Source organism: Emydura macquarii, unplaced genomic scaffold, assembly GCF_026122565.2.
Source record: "Emydura macquarii macquarii isolate MOO-44397 ecotype Brisbane River unplaced genomic scaffold, CSIRO-AGI_Emac_v2 contig_67, whole genome shotgun sequence".
In the NCBI taxonomy this organism is placed as follows: domain Eukaryota; kingdom Metazoa; phylum Chordata; order Testudines; family Chelidae; genus Emydura; species Emydura macquarii.
Genome location: NW_027130204.1, coordinates 6952545 through 6972809, shown reverse-complemented (window position 1 = coordinate 6972809; position 20265 = coordinate 6952545). Strand labels below are relative to the sequence as shown.

At 46.5% G+C, this 20265-nt stretch overlaps 2 protein-coding genes across 3 annotated transcripts; one reads left to right on the top strand and one right to left on the bottom strand.

Annotated features, from left to right (window-relative positions):
- Positions 1-1987: 1987 nt before the first annotated feature.
- LOC137142590 (beta-microseminoprotein-like) lies at positions 1988-12971 on the top strand. The gene is made up of 4 exons (XM_067532016.1): positions 1988-2031; positions 6495-6600; positions 7600-7702; positions 12757-12971. Exons 2-4 carry the CDS (start codon positions 6495-6497, stop codon positions 12884-12886), a joined length of 339 nt encoding a protein of 112 aa, XP_067388117.1. The 5' UTR covers positions 1988-2031; the 3' UTR covers positions 12887-12971.
- A 2495-nt stretch (positions 12972-15466) lies between these two features.
- Positions 15467-20221, bottom strand: LOC137142443 (elongin-B-like). Of its 2 annotated transcripts, XM_067531929.1 has the most exons (3): positions 20100-20157; positions 17923-18054; positions 15467-16035 (listed from the first exon to the last, which is right to left on the bottom strand). In XM_067531929.1, the coding sequence occupies exons 2-3, from the start codon at positions 17938-17940 to the stop codon at positions 15592-15594; spliced, it is 462 nt and encodes a 153-aa protein (XP_067388030.1). In that variant the 5' UTR covers positions 17941-18054; positions 20100-20157; the 3' UTR covers positions 15467-15591. The 2 variants fall into 2 exon arrangements, with proteins under 2 accessions (XP_067388030.1, XP_067387962.1); XM_067531861.1 differs by lacking the exon at positions 17923-18054 and having other exon boundaries at positions 20100-20221.
- Between the last annotated feature and the right edge of the window lie 44 nt (positions 20222-20265).

The window sequence follows — 20265 nt, the reverse complement described above, 5'->3', positions numbered from 1 at the left end:
TAGAGTCATTGGTCCCAGAGCAGAAAAGTAATTAACAAAAAGACTCAACTGATTAAATAAAACAATAATTGATCAAGTTCTTGTTTAATGTAGACAGGGTAAAAAACATGCTGCTGGGTATTGTAGGCCTCAGAGATTCCACTGGAGCTACAGCTCGGCATCCAGAGACTTGTAAAGTACATTGGGGGGCTGGTAATAACAGCAATTCTTACAAAACACTATTTAAAAAGGTAAGGAAATTCCTTGTTAAAACAAAAACAAACAAGCCAAAAAACTTTGTGATGCTCTTTTGGCACCTATATACCCTGGTGATGAAAGCACTAGAAAAGCATTACCCAGGCAGGCAGACAGACAAAGAGATGATGGATGGAAAGACAAGAAGATAAATTTGCAAGTTAGTAATAATAATTTAAGAACAAGAGTATGAAAACCTTTTTTTAGAAAAACCAAACAATTCCGAATTAAAAGTATGCTTGCAGGACCATCAATCCATCAAGACAGAGAACAAACTGACAGCTGAAAACTTACAATTTTGTAGAAATTCTGCTTTAGCTTTGTATAGCCCTGAATGGGGAGACAAAGAAAGACCTTTTTGACAGGTTGTATGAACAAGACTCTTTTTCTAGAACCCAGGGAAGCGGGTCAATTTAGGTGTGTCAGTGGACATGAAAGGGAAGAAATTGATTAAGAACCTGAACTTTGAGTTTAAAGGGTCCCTTTTAAAGAACAATCCAGTTTATAATTGCCACAGACCCAAAAGTGGAAACTTAGCCTTAATGGTAGGAGCAGATAGCATAAAACTCCTTCTGTTACAATCTGTGTGTTCAGGAAATGTTCTTTTCCCCCAGGCACCAGTCTCCAAATGATTTCGCTGGAAATACCAGACTGTCCTGATCCCGTTGTCTAGCTTGCCATCTCATGACATTTCTCAGGTGAATGGAATATTTTCCCCCTCTGACGATGTTTTGTCCTACCAGTCATCCGGAGCAGTTTTATGCTCTGATGGTGGGTTTGCCATATGGATATGGATACAAAAGGGTATGAATGAACTGATGTTGTGAAGTGCAAGCACGGGGGAGAAGGGGGTACCTCTCTGCTGATCACATTCCTGGGGGTTGTCGGATTTTGGTGAAGTGATAGGAAGTAATGGCAGAAGAGCTAATGGATTAAAGGACGGATCTGTTAACAAAGAGATTATTACATTTCTTCTGTGCTTCTCTAAACTGTAGTTATACTCCACAAACCAAACCCCCAGCTAGTGGAAACAGGTGCAACTGAATGCCATCAATTTCCACCACCTTTGCACACAGTACACAGCATGGAAGGCCCAATCCTGCACTCTTTACTCAGAGTAAACTAGTTCTTGGTCAGAAGCCCAAGACCAGCGGCATAGAAAGTTGGGCAATGCTTAACAAAAGGGACGCTGGCTTTTGTTCGAGCCTAAACCAAAGCCTCAGACCCAAACCCAGAAGGTGCAGGTGGGGATGGTTCAGAAAACAGGTCAGGATCTGAAATTCACAGCTGGTCTCTATCTCAATAAGTCCCCTGCTCCATATACCCTTTATACATTGGGAGATTCCAGAACTCAATCTGAATTTTGCAGCAGTGACCAATCTCTACCCTTGCTCCAGTAATTAGATGTTAGCACCCATAAAACATTTTATCAAGCCATGAAACAGCCACCTCTGACTTTTTTCTGCCTTTGGCTGCTGTTCATGGATGTGAGCGTGGAAGAAGTAAAAAGTCTTAGTGTTTTAAGAGTTTTCCCCTCGTTACTGTTACTAGAGACCCTGAAATTGTCCCTGAATCCTAGAGCAGCATGGTGTCCTGGGGCACTGGTTGCTATGCCTCTTAGCTCAAAGATAAGTGATTTTGTGCAAGCGTGGATTAATATTCAAATGGGTCACAACGAGTGCTGGGGGTGGGAAGAAGGGAAATCCTTGAAATAGTCTCTGCAAACACATCTGTGCACTCTTTGGAAGAGAAGCATTTTGCAGAAGGAAGTCAAAGGGTGCACTCCAGATTTTAAAGGTATGACGGAGGCAAATGCTGCTATTTATTTCAGTGTTGCCCTATGGGTTTATTAGTCAAAGCTGATGTATTTAATATCTTAACTAATATCTTTACCTGAAAAATGTTTGCTGCAGTAGATACATTATGTGTGTGTCACCTGATGGGCCTTGGTAGGGTGACCATATTTCCCTAAATTGAAAACAAAAGGTGCGGGGCTGGCGCAAGCCGCCTGGCATCACCGCTAGTCCTCCACACCCCCAGTTGAGCCAAGTAGCAGAAATGGGAGCAGGGTGGGAGTAGAATAGGTATGGACTGGGATCTGGTGGCAAAGCAGGGTGTGGGTTTGCGAGTGAGGGTACCTTTGGGCTCAGAGCTGGGAGGCGAAGCTATTGGACTATGATCCAGTTAGCCATGTGGTGCCCCCCCTTTGGGTGCTGGGATAGCAGAGAGGCAGGAAGAAGACTCTGGGTAGCAGGAGGGACCAAAGAGAATCCAGAGAGCAGCCCTGGGGAGGTGGGGGAAGGCCAGCATGCAGGGATGTCATTTCAGATTTTGGTATGGGGATGGGGGGTCACTCCCGGTCAGTGAGGGGAGAAGGGAGAGGAGTGGGGGATGGAGTGGGGGGGGGGGGGGTCGATCCCAACTGGTGGTATGAAACTCGGGGGAGGCACATGCCTCCCACTGCCCTCCCTAAATGGTGTCACTGCTGGGAGGTGGCAGAAGCAGGCAACTGGAGGCAGACTGGGGAGGGAAAGAAGCTAGCTGGGGCAGGAGAGGGGGCTGGAGAAGGCTCAGGGGACTGGCCCCAAAGGATGGTGGGTGGGGAGGACACGATGCCAGGGTGGAGGTTCTGGGGACCGCTCAGGGGGTGGCCAGGGAGGCCGTGCCATGCTTGATGCCCCAGCACAAGTGGATGCTGTTGGACCTGGTCGGACACTTACCAGCCAGGTTGCCCCATAGGGCCCAGGATCCACAAGTTGTGGCTCCATGATTCAGCTGGGGAAGAGTTTGAATTAGGACCCTGACAACGCTACCCTCTGATTGGGCTGCAGAGTGAGCACATGACATCCCATAGCTCCCTGATTGGAGGGGCAGCACAAGAGCAAACAGGACAAAAGCCCAATTTTGCCAAAGAGCCAGGATGCCAGTGAGAGGGCTTTAAAATGGGACTGTCCCGGCCAAAACGGGATGTATGGTCAACTTACTCTTGGGAGAAGTTAGGATGCTAAAAGTATCTCTGATTCTTACACAACTGATCTAGAAGACTATAGGGGGCTAATTAGAGGCTTGCTACTGGAAGATTCACTCTGAGTCAATGCCGCTGGGTCTGATGGAAGATGAAGGATCAAAGTCTGCCTTTGACTATACATGTTTAACTCCCACTGTCTTTGGTGGAAGTTGTACACACACAAGTGAGGGGAAAATTTGGTCCTGGATATGAATGTGTATGTGTGGTTTGAGTTCCACCTCATCAAATCTGATACTTGTGTGCACTTAATAAACATGCAGTGTTGTCTCTACACTTTCTATCTCTTGGTTACTGGTTTGAATCAATCCAAGATGGTAGTGATGAAAATCATTACCATCTGACAGGCTGTTTATTTGTCTCAATCTCCTGTGACCTCTGTCTATTTCTTAGTAGACAGGGATCCACATACCTAAAAGACACCATTGTGATTGACCACCTCAACAGCAAGGCTAAAGTTTACTTCTTTTGCCTGCATTCATTTTTAGCCTGAATTCAGAGGTGCTGAAAATTTGTAACAGAAGTCAAGGGAACTGCAGATGCCATGCTCCTGTAAAAAAACCAGGCTTTTCTTTTTGCTTTAAGTATCTATTACATGCAACTGCTATTAAGCATATGCTCTGTAGGACTTTTTCTGTCTGCTTGAACTTTTCCACAGCACTGATTGCTATGGAACCTGTCACACAATCACTGTAAGATTGGGCTTAAGAATTTAACTTTTAAATAGAAAAGGTAGGAAATTCAAACTTACAAGCACAGCGGCATCACCCGCATTAATTCAGTACCATATCTTGCACATAGTGCGCCAAATTCAGCCCTGGCTATAAGTAAAAACTCCATTTACTTCAACAGGAGCTACAAGGGACTCAGTGCTTGTGAAAAATCAGAATGATGCCTTAGGACCCCAACTCTAAATTTAGGAGCTTAACTTTAGATCTGAAAATCTTAGACATGAAATTTTATCTCTTAGGTACTACCATTCCCACCTTATGATGTTTAAAAGTATTTATCCTCACAACACCCCTGCAAGGTAGGGATGTGCTATTATTCCCATTTTACAGATGGGAAATTGAGGCACAAAAGACTAAATGACATGCCCAAGGTCACACAGGAATTCATCTCAGGTCTCCCAAACCCCAGGGTAGAGCCCTAACCATTAGACCATCTTTCCTCCCTTCATGCCTTAATAAAGTTCTACCCAGCAGTATTGTGGTTGCTGTGTCCCCATAATTTTAAATTCCTGTCCCTTAGGCATTTAAATCCTCAGCCATCGCAGTGCACTAGCGTCACTGAATGTCCTGGTTTTCTTTTTAATGGTGTTTGAACTGACTTGGGATTCAAGGACTGCACCAAATGGGTCTGTTTCTTATCTGGTTTAGTCTGGCACCAGTGTAATTCCATTGGGCCAGATCCTCATCTCCATAACAAGGCTGTAACTCATGGACGTCAGTGGAGCAACTCCCGATTTGCACCAGCACAATGGAAAGCAAAATCCGAGCCCACTGAGCCTGAATCTGCTCGCTGTCACCCTGGAGAATACCAGAAGGAGCGTCATCGTGTGCGTGGAGCTCTTCCCGGAGGGTCCAGACACACAGACCTGCAGCTGCCGTGGGCACTTCTTTGTTTAAGCTGCAGTTGTGGGCGATGCCACATCTTACCTTTGTCCTGCTCACGAGAACGCAGCAAAGAACTCGCTTTAGCCATGCTCTCCCCTGCCTGCTCTTGCTGTCCACGAACAGCCAGGCGACTAAGCATAACTGGCACGCATGGTCAGGAAAAGGGAATGTCAGAGTCGTACAAACTGCACTTTAAAACCATACACCTGTATTCCCACCAGCAGTGGGACGAGAGGGAGTCACCAGCTGGCACACCTCCTTGTGGCTGGGCGCCCCACAGCAAGCACTCCTCCTTTCACACCCCCTGCAGACCGCCACTCCAGTCCAGCAGTCATCCGCCTCGCCTCGCACCTCAGCCTTCTGGCCAGGTCACGTGTAGAGTCCCACCCCTTCTGGGGTGGACAAACGGCTTAACAACAGTCTGTCGGCCTCGCGCTGGGTCTTCAGTCCCACTCCGGACCCACTAGTCCTTACCTCCCGCTATAAGGGAGTTTCCAGACCTCTTGCTGCCTCTCTGGACCACCTCCTACCTTTGCCACAGTCTCTTCTACAAGCTCGCAGCAGAGCTTCTTAGCGCTTTGGCCACCCAGCTGGTTCTGCCCAGCTGGTTCTGCACAATGTGGGGTCAGAACACAGCGTCACACACATCCTTCCTCCACTGAGCTGTAGGGAAAGGGCCTGGTCAGACTTGGATACCTTGCACTAGTGCGCACATGGAAAGAACACGCTCTGCTGAGTGCATCGTGATCCTGTGTCAGCTGGTTAGTTCTCAGGCTGTTGGTTGGGCCATGTAGAGCCACTGAACACCTTTGTGATTGGTTTTATGCCAAGTCTGGCATGTTACAGGTAGGGTGCTTGTTCGATCTTCCGGATGGGGAGGTCTTTTCCATCCTGCGTTCACTGGGTCAACGTGGCAGGTGGTTCTCGCAGGGAAGTTGGTAGGCATGCCAAGCCGATGACTAACTCCTTGGAGAGCGTTGAGTGACTTGTGGAGAGAGCAGGACCCGTTCAATTAGAAAATGGATTGTAATTGACCTTGCATCTGTATCATTTGTGGATCAGAGGAAGGAGGGGGTGGTGGTCAGAGAGGAATGTCTCTGCTGACCCGGGCTCTGAGCAATGGGGTTTTAGTGGCTGTCTTACAACTTGGTAACCTGCTGTCTTGCTCCTGTCACTGCCCAAGATGTCTCCAGATTTGTCTCACTAGGGATGGTCCCTGGGAAGAGATGGGATGGATTGGAGGCGTTCACCACTCCAGTTATTAGCTAAAGCCAATGCAGTTATGCATAGCCATCTGCTCCGTTGCTATTTCTGGCCCAGGGACCTGAAATAAGGTCAGGCGACTATCTAGCTCATCTTGATTAGTCCAAGCAGATCAAATAGAGAATAAATTAAGAGAGCTCCTTGTGATAATCAATCACCCAACCCATTGTTGAATAGTTCAACAACAAGTACATTTGAAGAAATTGAGATCTGGTCATGGTTACCTTGCTGGCAGAAAGAGAGGCTATGTTAAGCAGATAATTATTCACTGAAAGTTACTCAACTCTACTACTAATTATCATTCATTTAGCTTCTGCCTAATTATTATGATGATGCTTCTTCTTTCTCTCATACAGATGCACTTCTTGGGCTTCCTTCTGACCTTTGTCAGTGCAATGACCTTATCCAACGCCCAGTGTTTTTATGAAACCATTCCAGATAAGCAAGCATCCAGTGAAAAAGGTAGGAACTGCAAACCCTCAACTATTCTATGTTCAACATTGTAGAAGCCACTTCCAACAGGAGCCAAAGGCCATTCTGGTTTTGTCCATTTTAGTCAATATCCATTCACTATAGGTGGGAAGGGACAAAGGGGAGTGGCGGTGAAAAAAAGAATGGAATGAGGGCAGGGTAATAAATTCATCCTTGGAAGAACAAGGAGCATCAGCACAAGCATTCAGAAAGATTTCCCCTCACTCAAGTATAATGAAGGATGTCAGACTCTCAGGAGATCTGGTTCAGGATCCTAGCTTTGGTTTGTTGGCAGTAACAGTCTTTATAGTAATTGGAGTCAATCCACTGTGTTGTGTTTTCCTGGAGACAGAAAGCAACCTTAGAAACAAAGCAGAAGACCAAGATTTTTCAGGTCCATCCATAGAATTCCTGGCACAACTCAGGATGGATGGGGGCAAAGGTGAGGCATTAGACACCTCTGCCCTCCTCTGGTCCTGGACTAAGCCCTGACGCAAGTTAGAATAGCCTGAAGGCTGCTCCAGTATGTGCAGGCGGTCTACAACTGCTGTTCAGGCAGCCAAGGGATCCCGAGACACAGGGAAACTGGTAGCTCAGAAGGGGCTAGTGTAGAAGCTCTATGCTAGCGGGGGACTCGACTAGGCAATGAACAAGTGTCTGTGCCAGTAGGGGTGGAACTGGACTAGAGTGTTTACCGCAATATGTATTGCTTACACTGGCTTGTAAGAATGCCATGCCATACTTCAGTGAACCTTCTGTTTGCTGCTAAGTGGTCATAGGCACGCAACAGCTGCAGGGGGAGTTTTTTTGGAGGAGGTTATTAGGGCCAGGACTGGGGGTGAAATTCTTTCCAGGTACGTTATTCTTATTTATGCTTCTGTATCAGATGTTGGCACCCCAGTCAAGCTCAAGGCACAGGCACGACCCCACACAGACCAACTATTTTTAATTCTGTATTTTCACCACTTGTGTTATGTTTCATCTCTCCAGGCTGCTTTAGGGATGGAGTGATCCATGACCTTGACACCTTCTGGTACACCAAGGATTGCTTACGCTGTTTTTGCAGCCGAGAAGTAGTGTCCTGTTGCAACATGTGAGTGCGAAAAAATGACTGGGTGATTTGATTTTACAGTCTTCATGGTATATATACACATCCCCGACAACCCTAAAGAACACAGCTCAACTGCTTATCTAACATTTATTTGGTCCCTATTACCATAGGGTCTGAGCACCTCACAATCTTTAGTGTATTTATCCCAACCCCTTTCCCCTCCCAGGGAAGTAGGAAAATTTAATAGTTAACAGTAATTCACTCCCTTTTACTATGGCACAGACAGGCTGTCACAGACACTAGGTCTTCCAAATCCTAGCCCTAGCCCCTGGATTGTCCTTCCTCTCCACATCCAGATTTTGTGGCTCAGAGCTCTCTCTAGTGAAGAGCAACATAGAAAGTAACTTTAAAAAATGCCATAGTGTGCTAGGAGAACTAAATGTGCCCAGAGTACACTGTGATTCTCACTATGCCTTCACCTTCAAGAATCACCACCTGCTCAGAACAGCAGCAGCCTGAATTATCAGAGTGTGGTATTTTTATTACCATAGCACCACAAGGTCCTGTACATACACACATCACGCTGGTAATAAAAGCCATTCCACAATTTGCCTAGGCTTGTTCATGCCTCCTGAGGGATTATCATCCCTGGAGAGGTTTCTGCCACTTTCCCAAGCTCTAGATTCTTCAGCATGCACAGGCATGGCTGGTGGAGGAAAGATGGTCATAAGGGAGAGATTCCCCCCTCTCAATTCAGAGATGGGATTTCAAGCTCTAGCCCCCTTTTTCTCATGTGCACGTCAACGTCCAGGATGCGTAACCCAAGGATAGCCTCTGTGGCATGGGAGGGGAAGTGTTACAAATTGCCCTTCAGTTGCCAAGCTGGGGCGCTCTTCCACCACCTAAGTTTTGACTGCACGGCTGTCCCACACTCACAGCATGGAGAGAAAACCAGGCTGCTCCGGTGCAGAGTTACAGAAACTCTGATGAGCCAGAGACTAGGCTGTTGAGCTGGGCCCAGGGTCAACAATGCAGTTAACAAGAAGGCAGGTGCCGTGATGGACTCCTGAATTTACTCAGGGTATGTTTACAAGAAAAAAAGGCAGCATCATGTTGCAGAGTCTGGGTCAATTGAGCTGGGCTTGTGGGGCAAAAAAATAGGATCTAGTTGTTCCCACTCCAGCTGCAGCCTGGTCTCCAAGACCCGCCCTCCCAATCTGAGTTTCAGAACCTGGCTTCCAGCTTGACTGGGAACATCTACACAGCTATTTTTAGCTCTGCAGACGGAGCTCTGCAAGCCTGAGTCAATTTACCTGGGCTCACGCGTATTTCTTTGTGGTATAGACATACCCTTACTGTGTTGGGCCCTTTTTTCCCCCCCACCAGCACTGCCAGTCAATAAGAATGTAGTTTTTCTAGCCCTCAGTAGAAGCGTGACTGCTCAGCTAGCCCACCCACCCCTGCAGCTCTCCTCCTCCGGCTGCCCCAGCTGATGGCTGCTCCAGTGACTCAGTCCTCTAGGCGAATCAGGTTCTGTTCCACCACTTCTAGGGTGAACAGCGTCCCTACCCCACCCTCTAAGAACAAAACAGTCCAATGACCTCACGAGGGCTTCAGCCCCACTTACGGCATGTTGGTCCTTAACTCCCTTATATCAGGGCACTTCTGGGCCACTGTCCTTAGTGGGAACCCAGGCCCACCCTCTACTCTGGGTTCTAGCTCAAACAATGGGAGAGCACACTTACAAAGTTTGCGAACAATACCATGCTGGGGAAGGATGGGGGGTTGCAAGGGTTTTGGAGGATGGGGTTAAAATTAAAAAATGATCTGGACAAACTGGAGACATGGTCTGAAGTAAATGAATGAAATTTAATGAGGACAAATGCAAAGTGCTCCACTTAGGAAGGAACACTCAGTTGTACACATACAAAATGGGAAATGACTTCCTAGGAAGGAGTAGTGCGGAAAGGGATCTGGGGATTGTAGTGGATTACACACTGAATATGAGTCAAATGTGTAACAGTGCTACAAAAAAGCAAACATTCTGGGCTATATTAGCAGGAGTGTTGTAAGCAAGACACAAGTAGTAATTCTTCCATTCTATTCTGCACTAATCAGGCCTCAACTGGAGTATTATAGCATCCAGAACTGAACAGATTTCAGGAAAGATGGACAAATTGGAGAAACTCCAGTGGAAAGCAACAAAAATGATTAAGGTCTAGAAAACATGACCTCTGAAGAAAGATTGGAAGAATTGAGTGTGTTTAGTCTGGAGAAGAGAAACCTGAGGGAGGGGACGTGATAACAGTGTCCAAGTACATAAAATGAGGAGTGTGAAAAATTGTTCTCCTTAACCTTGGCAGATAGGAGAAGCAGCAATGGAAGCAAGGGAGGTTTAGGTTTGACATCAGGAAAAACATGCTAACTGTCAGGGTGGTTAAGCATTGGAACAAGTTGCCAAGGGAGACTGTGGTATCTCCCTCATTGGAGGTTTTAAGAACAGGTTGGACAAACACCTGTCAGGAATGGTCTAGTTATTACTTAGTCCTGCCTTGAGTACAGGCGACTGGACTAGATGACCTATTGAGGTCCCTTCCAGTCCTCCCATTCTATGATTCCATTGAAAGTAGCTAAGGTCTGCTGTCTTGCTGGACCACTTCCTACTCTGCCTAGCTACAGGCCTGTGACATTGGTCTCCAGGGGAGCCACGCTGAGATATTTTAAAGAGGGCAAAACTGCAAAGAATGGGGTAGGATGTATGTCCCCAGCGTGGGTAGGGGTGGTGGCCCTCCCTCTCCATTAATCTCTGAGGGAGGCTACACCTGCTGGCCCCTATGTCTTGCAGGGGAGTTCCAGCTAAAAGAGGGGGAAGTTAGCAGTTCCAGGCCTCTTCAGCCCAGCCAGGCAAACCCACAATCCTGGGCCCCCCCCAACCCTCAGGCAGGGCGATCCAGTAGTATGGGGCCTGGACCCACAGTCAGGGCTGGGCAGGCCAGGTAGGAGGCTTCTAGCCCTCTGCAGGGTAAGCAAACAGTTCACTGACCAAGCCCTCAGGCAGGTCAGGGCAGGCAAAGGGGAGCGGTCTCTAAACAGCTCACTGCCCAGGCTCTCCAGCAGGTTGGGGCCCAAAGGGTGGTAGCCCTAGGAAGGGCAAGCAAATAGCCTAAAGGCAAGGCAGGCAAGGCCAGTAGTCTATAGCCCTTGGTAGGGCACACAAGCAGTTTACAGCCCCGGCCCATGGGCAGGCAGAGCCACAAGTCTCTAGCACAAGGTGGGGTGATCACACCATGGTCAGGGTAGGAAGGGGGGAGGGGAACCCAGGCCCACCCAACTCCACTGCATCCCAGCCCAGGGCTCTGGCAGTGAGGGGGTGTCCTGTACTTAGTGGGGCTTCAGCCGAAACACGCTGCCTTGACTATTGGCCATAGCCCAGCCAGACTGGTGTCTGGCTTCCCAGGCTCCTTCCTTCCCCTCTTTCCCTGGAATACCTTGTCCCTCAAGTCACCCTCAGTCTCCTCGGGGTGACTGTCGGAGGTTCCAGAACCCTTCAGCCTCATCGATGGGCAGCAGGTCCAGGAGCTCCTCAGGGCCATCTGCAGAGGGCAAGGTAGCTCCGGCAGGTCCTCAAGGCCCCAGTCACTTGGCAGTCCTGGCAGCCTCTCTTCAGGCCCTGGCCCCAGCCCCAAGGGAGAGATGGCCTTCTTCCTCTGCTGCCTTCTGTCAACTGAGCTGGAAGGCCTGCTCTTTATGCTTCCGCTTCCTGTCCCGCCTCTCTGCTTCCACTCAGGTGGGGGTGGACTTCCAGGTTCACCCCCCCCCCAGGGGATTTGACCTTCCCTCTCCATCAGTCTCCAAGGGAGGTCACACCTCCCTGCTCCTACAATGTACCAAACCAAACCAGCAAACAGCTTCTGCTCACCTCACTGGTTATTCAGAAGATAAAAAATAGTTCCCTTAAAGTTATCCAGCCCTTTGGCTAGCAGCCGGATAGCCAAGTCAAATATGATAGGGATTACTGAAAATCTTGTCTATCATATATAAAAAAGTTCCAGGACTGGACACATTACTGAACAGGTCAATGAATAGTTCAGATCTTAGACAGAGACATGCTTAAAGCCAATGCTCATTAACTAAGCTAATATTTATTAAAAAAAGAAAGGCAAGGGAATATTAGTTAAAAGATGATTATACATACAGATAATAGGTCAGTTTCAAAGTAGAGATGATAAACTGAGTTGCAAAGTTCTTAATTTGCAGAAAGTCTCTGGTAATTACCCAAACAGCTTGGGGGTCATCGGTACTTGTTTAAAGCATCTTTGTTAGAAATCCAGTCCAGGGAAATGAAGACTAAATAATCCATGTACAGAGAGTTTGTTCAAATTCTCCCATGAGAATTAGTAGGGTGAATACAGGGCACAACAAAGAGGAGGTGGTGAGGTTGGGGGAAGAGAACAAAAACCAAAGACTGAAAAAGCATACAGTGATTCTACCCTGAAATAGTTCCAGAGGAGTAGCCGTGTTAGTCTGTATACAGCAAAAACAACGAGAGTTCTGGGGCACTTTAAAGACTAACAAATTTAATATTTGCAGACATAAGCTTTCGAGAGACTTCAGCTCTCTTCTTCAGATGCAATAATACAGAAAATAGGTAACAGAGGCATCTTATAGATATCCAAGTGCATTACCTATAGGTGTGTTACCTATTTTCTGTATTATTGCATCTGAAGAAGAGAGCTGAAGTCTCTCGAAAGCTTATGTCTGCAAATATTAAATTTGTTAGTCTTTAAAGTGCCCCAGAACTCTCGTTGTTTCTACCCAGAAAGTTAGTGGAATTTTAGTTTATTGGTGTGTCCACATGTTGTTGCATTTTTTAACTGAATTAGGAGAGTGAAAGAAATTTATTTCTAGGGGGGAAAGGAGGGAGAAAGAGAGACGAGGGGAAATCTCAATGTTCAGCAGTGGCTCTTAGAATCTCTCTTGTAGGGCTGGAGTAATTAGAGTGTAAGCAGCCTCGGGGGCTTTTCTCCCAGCCTTTGGTGGAGATCCAGGTGCTAGCCTGCTCTTACCGGGCTGTTTGTTCTCTTTCCCAATGCCAGAGCCCTCACCCCTGTTGGCTATGACCAAGAGAAATGCGAGTCTGTTTTCGACGGGGACTCATGCAGTTACCAGGTGAGGCAGAAAGCCAATCCTCTTCGCAACTGTGAGGTCGAGAGCTGGGTGATTTAGCTGCAAGTCCCTTTTCTGAGTCATGTTTGTTACGGATAAAAGAATGCCTTAAAATGTTAAGACAGTCACCCCTTGAGACTCATAGTGTAACAAGGTGGCGCTCCAGCCATCACTAGCTTGCATACCTGCTAAGCCATAGTACTTTGATGTATGAAGATATCTGCCTTGTATGACACTGCTTTGCTTCTGATGGGAAAACCTACTTCCTCACCTCCTCCTTCGTGGAGGAGTCTATTTCTAGTACTCCACCCCGGCTTTCTGGCCATGAAGGTATAAAGTGAGATAGGAGACTGCTCCATCCTAGTAAACAAGGAAGGATGTACTGGATCCGCAGAGACCGAGACGGGACAAAGAATGAATAGCCAACTGCAATAGGCCTCAAACCTCTCACTGGCCTCTGTATCAACCTCATTTCTAATTTTTCAAACCCATGGACATAGTTTGAGAGCCACTTGCCTCAGAGCCACTAGATGGCACCTTAGCTCTGTAGTATTTTTAAAACCATACATACAAACCCAGGCCCTGCTCCTGTAAACATGCACTTGCCTAATTTTGAGCACATAGGTATTTCATTTGCTTTTGTTCAGACTGCTCACATGAATGCTTGCATGTTCAGGGCCTGCATTTTTGTTTTAAAGATACCCTCTTAGCTTTGGCTATGTATATGTTGCCTCCTATATTTGTTGCCAATATTTACTGTATTATTTCTACCAACTGCATCTGAGGAAGTGGGCTGAAGCCCACGAACGCTTATGCCTGCTGAAATTAAATTTGTTAATCTTTAAAGTGCTACAGAACTCTCATTTTTCCTCTTAGCTTACTGTACCTGAAGCCTTCAAGCAGACATGGGGGGAAAGGGGGGCAGGGGAGGGAAGGAAAGGAGTTGTAATGCCTTCTGTTCCAGAAGAATGACAAGTATGAATTATACCTTACAGCGGAGTGGGAGGATGAGAAAGCAGCAACATCTCCTCAAAACTTAATTCAGGAATTAAAATATTAGCACAAGACTCAGCCCAGGAAGAGGGGAACAGAAAACTAACCAGAGCACACAGTCAGGGCATTTGCTTTCTAGGATCATGTCAACCAATCTGAGTCAGCTGGAAAGAATAATGAAATCCCATTGTGCTTGTTAAAGTAAGGAGGCACAGCCTTAATGAACAATCTAGAGCTGGGATCGTTCCATTCACCAATCCCCTTCCAATACAGGATTGCTCCCTCAAGATACTGTCTCTAGTGTTTTGTCTTCTCTAGGCATGAATGTACCAAGTCATAGGGCTTTCACCACTTCCTTTAGAGACCATTCCATAGTTGACAGTCTCCCTGTCAGGGACTTTTTCCAAGAAGGCTAGTTTCAATTTTACCCCACTGCTTCTAGTTATATCTCCTTTTTCCACCCAGCTAAAAGTCCTCCCCTCCCTCATCCCAGAGCGTTTACACCCATTAGATACTTCTATTAGGATTGGGCTCAAGACAACTTTTGATCCAAATTTCAAACACTCTTAGATCAGCTCATCTCTCAAACCTCCGGTTGTAGACTTACCACATTATATCTTCTCCAAGAGACAAGTAAAGAGCAAAGGAAGTCTAAGAATTAAGTTATTCCCTCCAACCTGCTAATAAATTGTTTTTCTCCTCGGAGCTTCCTTCCTTGGCTAATGGAAGTGCCCAGAATGCCATTCCAGATGTGGTTTGCCAGCTAGGAGATGCTGTTACTCTAACGCCATGTGATGCCTCTGCAACCCACAGCTGTACTGACCCTTCTGCCACCATCATTACAATCTCAGGTCTAATTTGTAGTCTGCCATCTCTAGTTCTCTCATTGAATGCCTATATTTTCTTATTCCCCAAGATTAGCACCAAGCTAGAATAGCTGCATTGCTGTCAGAGGCTCATTTCCCTTTATATCCTTGTCTGCAGGGTGGGTGGGTGTACTTGGATTGTTTTGCTAGCCTCCTAGTTTAACATCCCCTGGTAAATTAACATGCTGGCTGCTCCCTCTTCAATTGTGTAATAATTTTGTCAAACAGCTCCCTCTAGAGTGAATAGTTAGTTGTTGCCGCATACATTGTACTGGCACAATACCACCACCCTGGGTGTTCCAAGATTCCCAAGGCAACCTCCGGAATGTCATGAGATTATTTTCAAGCCATTCATGAGATGTGGGGGTTCTTTGTTTGTCTACTATTTCAGCCATGAGGGTTAACGTTTTCAAACTTCTCTCCACAACCATGAAGTCTAGAAGACTTCAAAAAACCCCAAAACAAAAAAATCGCAAGTCAAGATTCTGATGTTGTCACATTATTCCAGAAGCTGGGGCTTTAGGTAAAGACACCAAATTTAACAAGACTCTATAGGAGAGCTGACCAGAGTTTGTTCGTGCCACTGTTCTTGGAAGTAGTAAGTTTTGAGATGAAGTCTGTGTACATTGGGCTGGACAGGGAAGTTTAAATGTTACCTGCATAGACTGTCACACGGACTGTCACTTGCCCCACCACATCTCCATAAGAGAAGAGGTTAAGATGCAAGGAAGCCATCAAACAATCATTGTCAATTGGCTCCCTAGAGACTGAGGCAGAAGAATTTAACAGCAAAGCTTTATTAATTAGTCAAGTTACATTTCCAAGTGCTGCTACTGAGACGAATACACGGTTGTGACTGGCTCATGTCAGCACCACACCAGTGTGATGGAGCAGCCGACCCTGGTTTCACTGCATGGGCTGCTCGCCGGAGCTGCTGCCAGAATCTTGAGACTTCAAAACATCAGGCAGCTCGGGGGTGCTGGAGAAGGGGTCAATGTGCAGTGGCTCAAAGGAACCCTCACCAGCTCTAAATAAGGCCAAGCCCACCATGGCTGGTGCATGGGGACGGGAATTCTGACTACTTAACCCACATTCCATCAAAGTCCGGTTGTCATCATCCAGCAACCAGTCATCCTTGTATAGCTGCTGCTCCTCTGGAGGCCTCTTCAGGATGCCCTCCACAATCTTCTTCAGCTCCTGCACGGTGGTCGTCTCCTTGGCATCGGCAAAGATGGTCATTTTGTGGCGGCGGATCATCAAGAAGACATCCATGGCTGCTACTGGGGCTCCTGACAGCCTTCTGGTATCCAAGAGGCCTGGTGCCGTGAGTGTTGAAGATACAAGACTCAACTGAAATGAGAGAACAGAGTCATGTCGCTGGATGGGATCATTTGAGGCCAGGAAGAGATCTACCCAACACAGCAAATGAACAGCTTCAGTATTGTTCTGCCAGACAGACGCACTATAGTTGTAAAACAGAAGCAATAGAGTTATATTTACTCATAAGCAGATGTTTCCAAAGTATGTTCTGTTCTCTCCAGTGTCACTCACTTTAGCCCCAGAGTCCCCTGTATTCCATAGCAATTTGGTGTCTTTTCACTTATGCAAAGTGTGTCAGAAACAGAGGCTCAGGATGCTAAGACAGCAGAAAGTTATTCAACCTAGAGGTGAAAAAATCCAATAGCATTTTATGTTTTCTGAATGAATAGTTTATGTACCCTTCATTTTTAGCCTCCTACATTTGGACCTGGACGGACTGAAAGGTCTTGTTCTGACTGCTGTGTGCTCTATGCTCCCTTGTATGAATTGTCTAGAAATGGATGGAGACAGACAATGACAAAAAAAAAAAAAAAAAAAAAAAAATAGCTACAGTACTAGATTTCCCCTCCCGTCCTCCTCCAGCTTCTATGTAGACTGAATTGGCAGAATTCAGGAGTTGTGTAACTATTCTGAAAATAGTATTCTTAAGCTCTTAGAGTTAAAGCAGGTCACCAGGAGGGGACATGCCTTGGACCTGTCCTTTCCAGGCAGGAGGTAATAGAACCCATCTCCTTGTCTGGCTATTTGTGTATTGTAAACCTCACACTGTGAGCCTTTGCATACAGAGCCGGGGTTAACTGAGTGCAAAATCCACAAGAGGGTTTCTGCAAGAAGAAACAAACAGCAGGGAATGGGGGTATGTGTCCTGTTTATGAATGAAGATGGACTGGTCTCGGACAACCTAGAGTGCAAAAAGACACCCTGAGTCCTATACTGAGGAGGGAAACTGACAGCCTGGATGTCTCATGACAAAAGGGTCCCAGCCAGCCTGACTATAAAGCACTGCAAAGCTTCTGGATGAGCCATACTCTACCCGCGTATCAGGTTAATTCAGTAACCACTGAAGTTGCTCTAGAATGCATTATGATTGTATGTGATATGTAATGGCTTGTTCCCATGACTTCTACTTGCTACTACTGGTATCTCCATACTTTGCTAAATAAACATATGCTGGATTTCACAACAAATGTCTCTCATAAGCGGAGTGGTGCTCCGAGGTGGAACTGATTTGCATCTTCTTTGGAAGCAGAGAATTGGTGTATGCCACAAGCATCCAGCAGAGTCTGCACCAGGGGTCGGACTCTCCAGGGGGACACTTGGAGGTTGGGGTGTACCCATCACTAACCTGTGAAGTAACAGTGGAGCCTGCATAGGCCTAAAGGTGCATCTTTCTGTTGCCCGTGGAGTCAGGGAGCAGACCCACAGCAGGTACCAGGCTAAGAGCAGGTGGTAGCAAGGTGCTCAGGAAGTCACACAGCTTACTTGAGCGGGGAAGCCCCTCCCCAGCATGAAGTGTAGACATTTCCTTAGAGACCAGCATCAGAATTCTGTGGCTTGAGTTCCTCTTTGGTATCAAGGCCCCAGATTGTCCAAAGATATTTTGGAATCTAACTTCCATTGAAATCTTGGAAGTTTGGGGTCTAAGAACCTGAGGATATGGTACAAAGCTCTCAGTTAAGAGATGGATGCACAGCACCAGTCAGCACCCTATTTCAGCTCCCTGGAAGCCATAAAGTCAAAAGTTTATCAGTGTTTGTGCCTGTGAGAATTAATCCTCTGGTTCTAAGCTGGAAAGATGACCATTTTCATTATGCTATTTAAAAAAATTGTTTTACTAGTGCCACTGATAAATGCAGCAGCTGGGTAAGAGGGGAAACAGGTCAGATTTGAAGTTCTCTTCTTATTGCTTCTCCACACCTGAAGAAATGCCTCCATTCTTCTACACACCCTCCTCCAGCAGGCTTATTAGCACTGAAGCAGCAGGTAGCTTGTGTTAGTCAAAGTTCATCCAGAGAGATGTATTCATTCATTTAGAGAGCCATTCCAATACTACACATCCAGCAAGCACCAGACGCCCCGAGAGAGAAAGAGAGAGGGGAAAAAAAAAAGTAAAAGCAGCTTTAGGATGCTTGGCAATCACATTACAGCCAGTTTGCAACAGGGAGCAGCTAGGCAAGTGACATCAGGAGGAGTCGGGGGTGGAGAGACAGATTTTTAACTCAAGTCCTGTTTCATTAACAATAAGCACTGCACAGGCTGCATTGCCAGCTTGCTCACAGGGAAGAAGGTGCAGTGTATTTACACTTGTGCCACAGGGCATTCTGGTTTGACCTGTTTCTTGGTCACAGTGGATTGGTCATGTGTCAGCTAACACAGAGTCCTGGAGAGGTGCATCTAGGGGCTTGTCCACATGGGGCACAAATGCATGCTGCAGGGATGTGGATTTCTAAAGTGTTGCACATAAATTGGATTGGCTGCTGAGTCTCCCACCTCAGTGCCCTAACCCCCGGGAAACAGACTCACTATTTCTCTCTGCCCTGATGGCTATGTAAGCACATCTCCACTGGGGAAGAGCTTCAACAGGAGGGATTGAGGGAACCCCACCTCTGAATAGCCCATAACTCGGTAGTTAGAGCACCCCCTCCTGAGAGGATTTGAACAGGGGACTCCCACCTTCCTCCCCACCCTGTCCCAGGGGGACGGGAATTGAACCAATGTCTCCCACGTCCCAGGGGAGTGCTCGAACCACTGGGATAAGCTTTCTAAGGTAGGCAGCACCAGCACCTTCTGCTGTTCAGTGTGGAGCAAGGCAGGCTCCTAACTTATTCCCACAAGAAATGCTTTAGGTGTCTATGCCCAGCTCCCATTCCCTAAGCAGAGATAGTTGCCTCAGTCTGCTCTTCAGGGAGGCATCGATCTCCAAGAGACGAGCAGGGCTTGAGACATTACGCTCACAGCAGCATCTCTGAGTGGCTATCTGAAGCAGCCCTGTGCCCCACCTCGCAGGCTGGCTTTTGCGGATCATAGTCCAATGCTTCTTTCTCTCTCCCCATTCACTGTATAGGAGCCTAATTCAAGACGGGTGGACTGCAGAGTTGTTCCTGGGATTTTCTAGGTGCCTGAAAGGATCTCAACACCTAAATCCCTTTGAGGATCTGAGCCTTTCCTTCTACCCTAGCTCCCAAAAGTGTTGTGAGAATAAAAGCAGTAAAGATTGTGATGCTCAGATATTGCAATGGGGCATAAGTCCCCTAGCTAGGAGAATAAGTTATTTAAACACCATGCATAAGCCAACTATGTCAAAAGCTAGTTTCATATTCACGAGAGTTAGTCTTAATTACATTTGTTATCTAGCATGACTCACTTGTCTGGGTGACTGAAGGCACCACAAGGTTTGGCAAGACTTGGAAACCACATGGGAAGGAGAAGTTAGTCAAAGTAATCCCTCCACTTATATCTGCTGGCAGATACAGAAGATCATAATCCAAACAAAAGAAAAGCTACCCAAGCCTTTTATATTTTAAAGGGTGACTGAACTTCAGGCAGAGTTGTGTTGTAAGACATGCACATATTACTGCCACCACCTCTGGATGCTGTAAGGGAAGGGGTTTTTAGATCTCGATCATTGCTTTTGGTCACCGTCTGCATTTCTCTCCATTTAAGTAGTCAAGTCCATCAATAGTCAATTTTATTCAGCTTCTTCGTGCTATAACATCAGGATTTCAAACAGCATAGGAAAGATTTCATTTAGACAGGACTATTTGCATTGGAAGATTTTAAGAACAGCATTTAAAGACATTTCACCAAGTGTTTGGCTTTAGAGAGAGCTTGATTGGAACACTCCCCCTCCCCCAAAGATTTGCACTACATTTAACAGATGTTATTCCTCTGCACTTTATAGGAAGAGGTACAAATTGACCATCAGCCTCAGAAGAGCTATTGCTCAAAATAAAGCCAAGCACAGGGAACAAGTCACAAAAAAACAGGCACGATACAGAGCAGCTATCTTCCCTGCACACTGCAAGATTAAAAAAGCCAAATAACACAGAGGTACAACAGTTTCCTGTTTTAACCCACCCTCAGAATAGACTTACCAAAGCTGCATGCATGTGCATACACACACCATTAACTCCTACCACAATCCTTTCCTCCTTTCTGCTCCAGGTCCACCAGAGCACTTACCCCCATCACAGCTTTTATCCAAAGCCTTACCTCCATCACAACTCTGTCACCTCTCCCCTGAACGATAGGTTGGCCTCA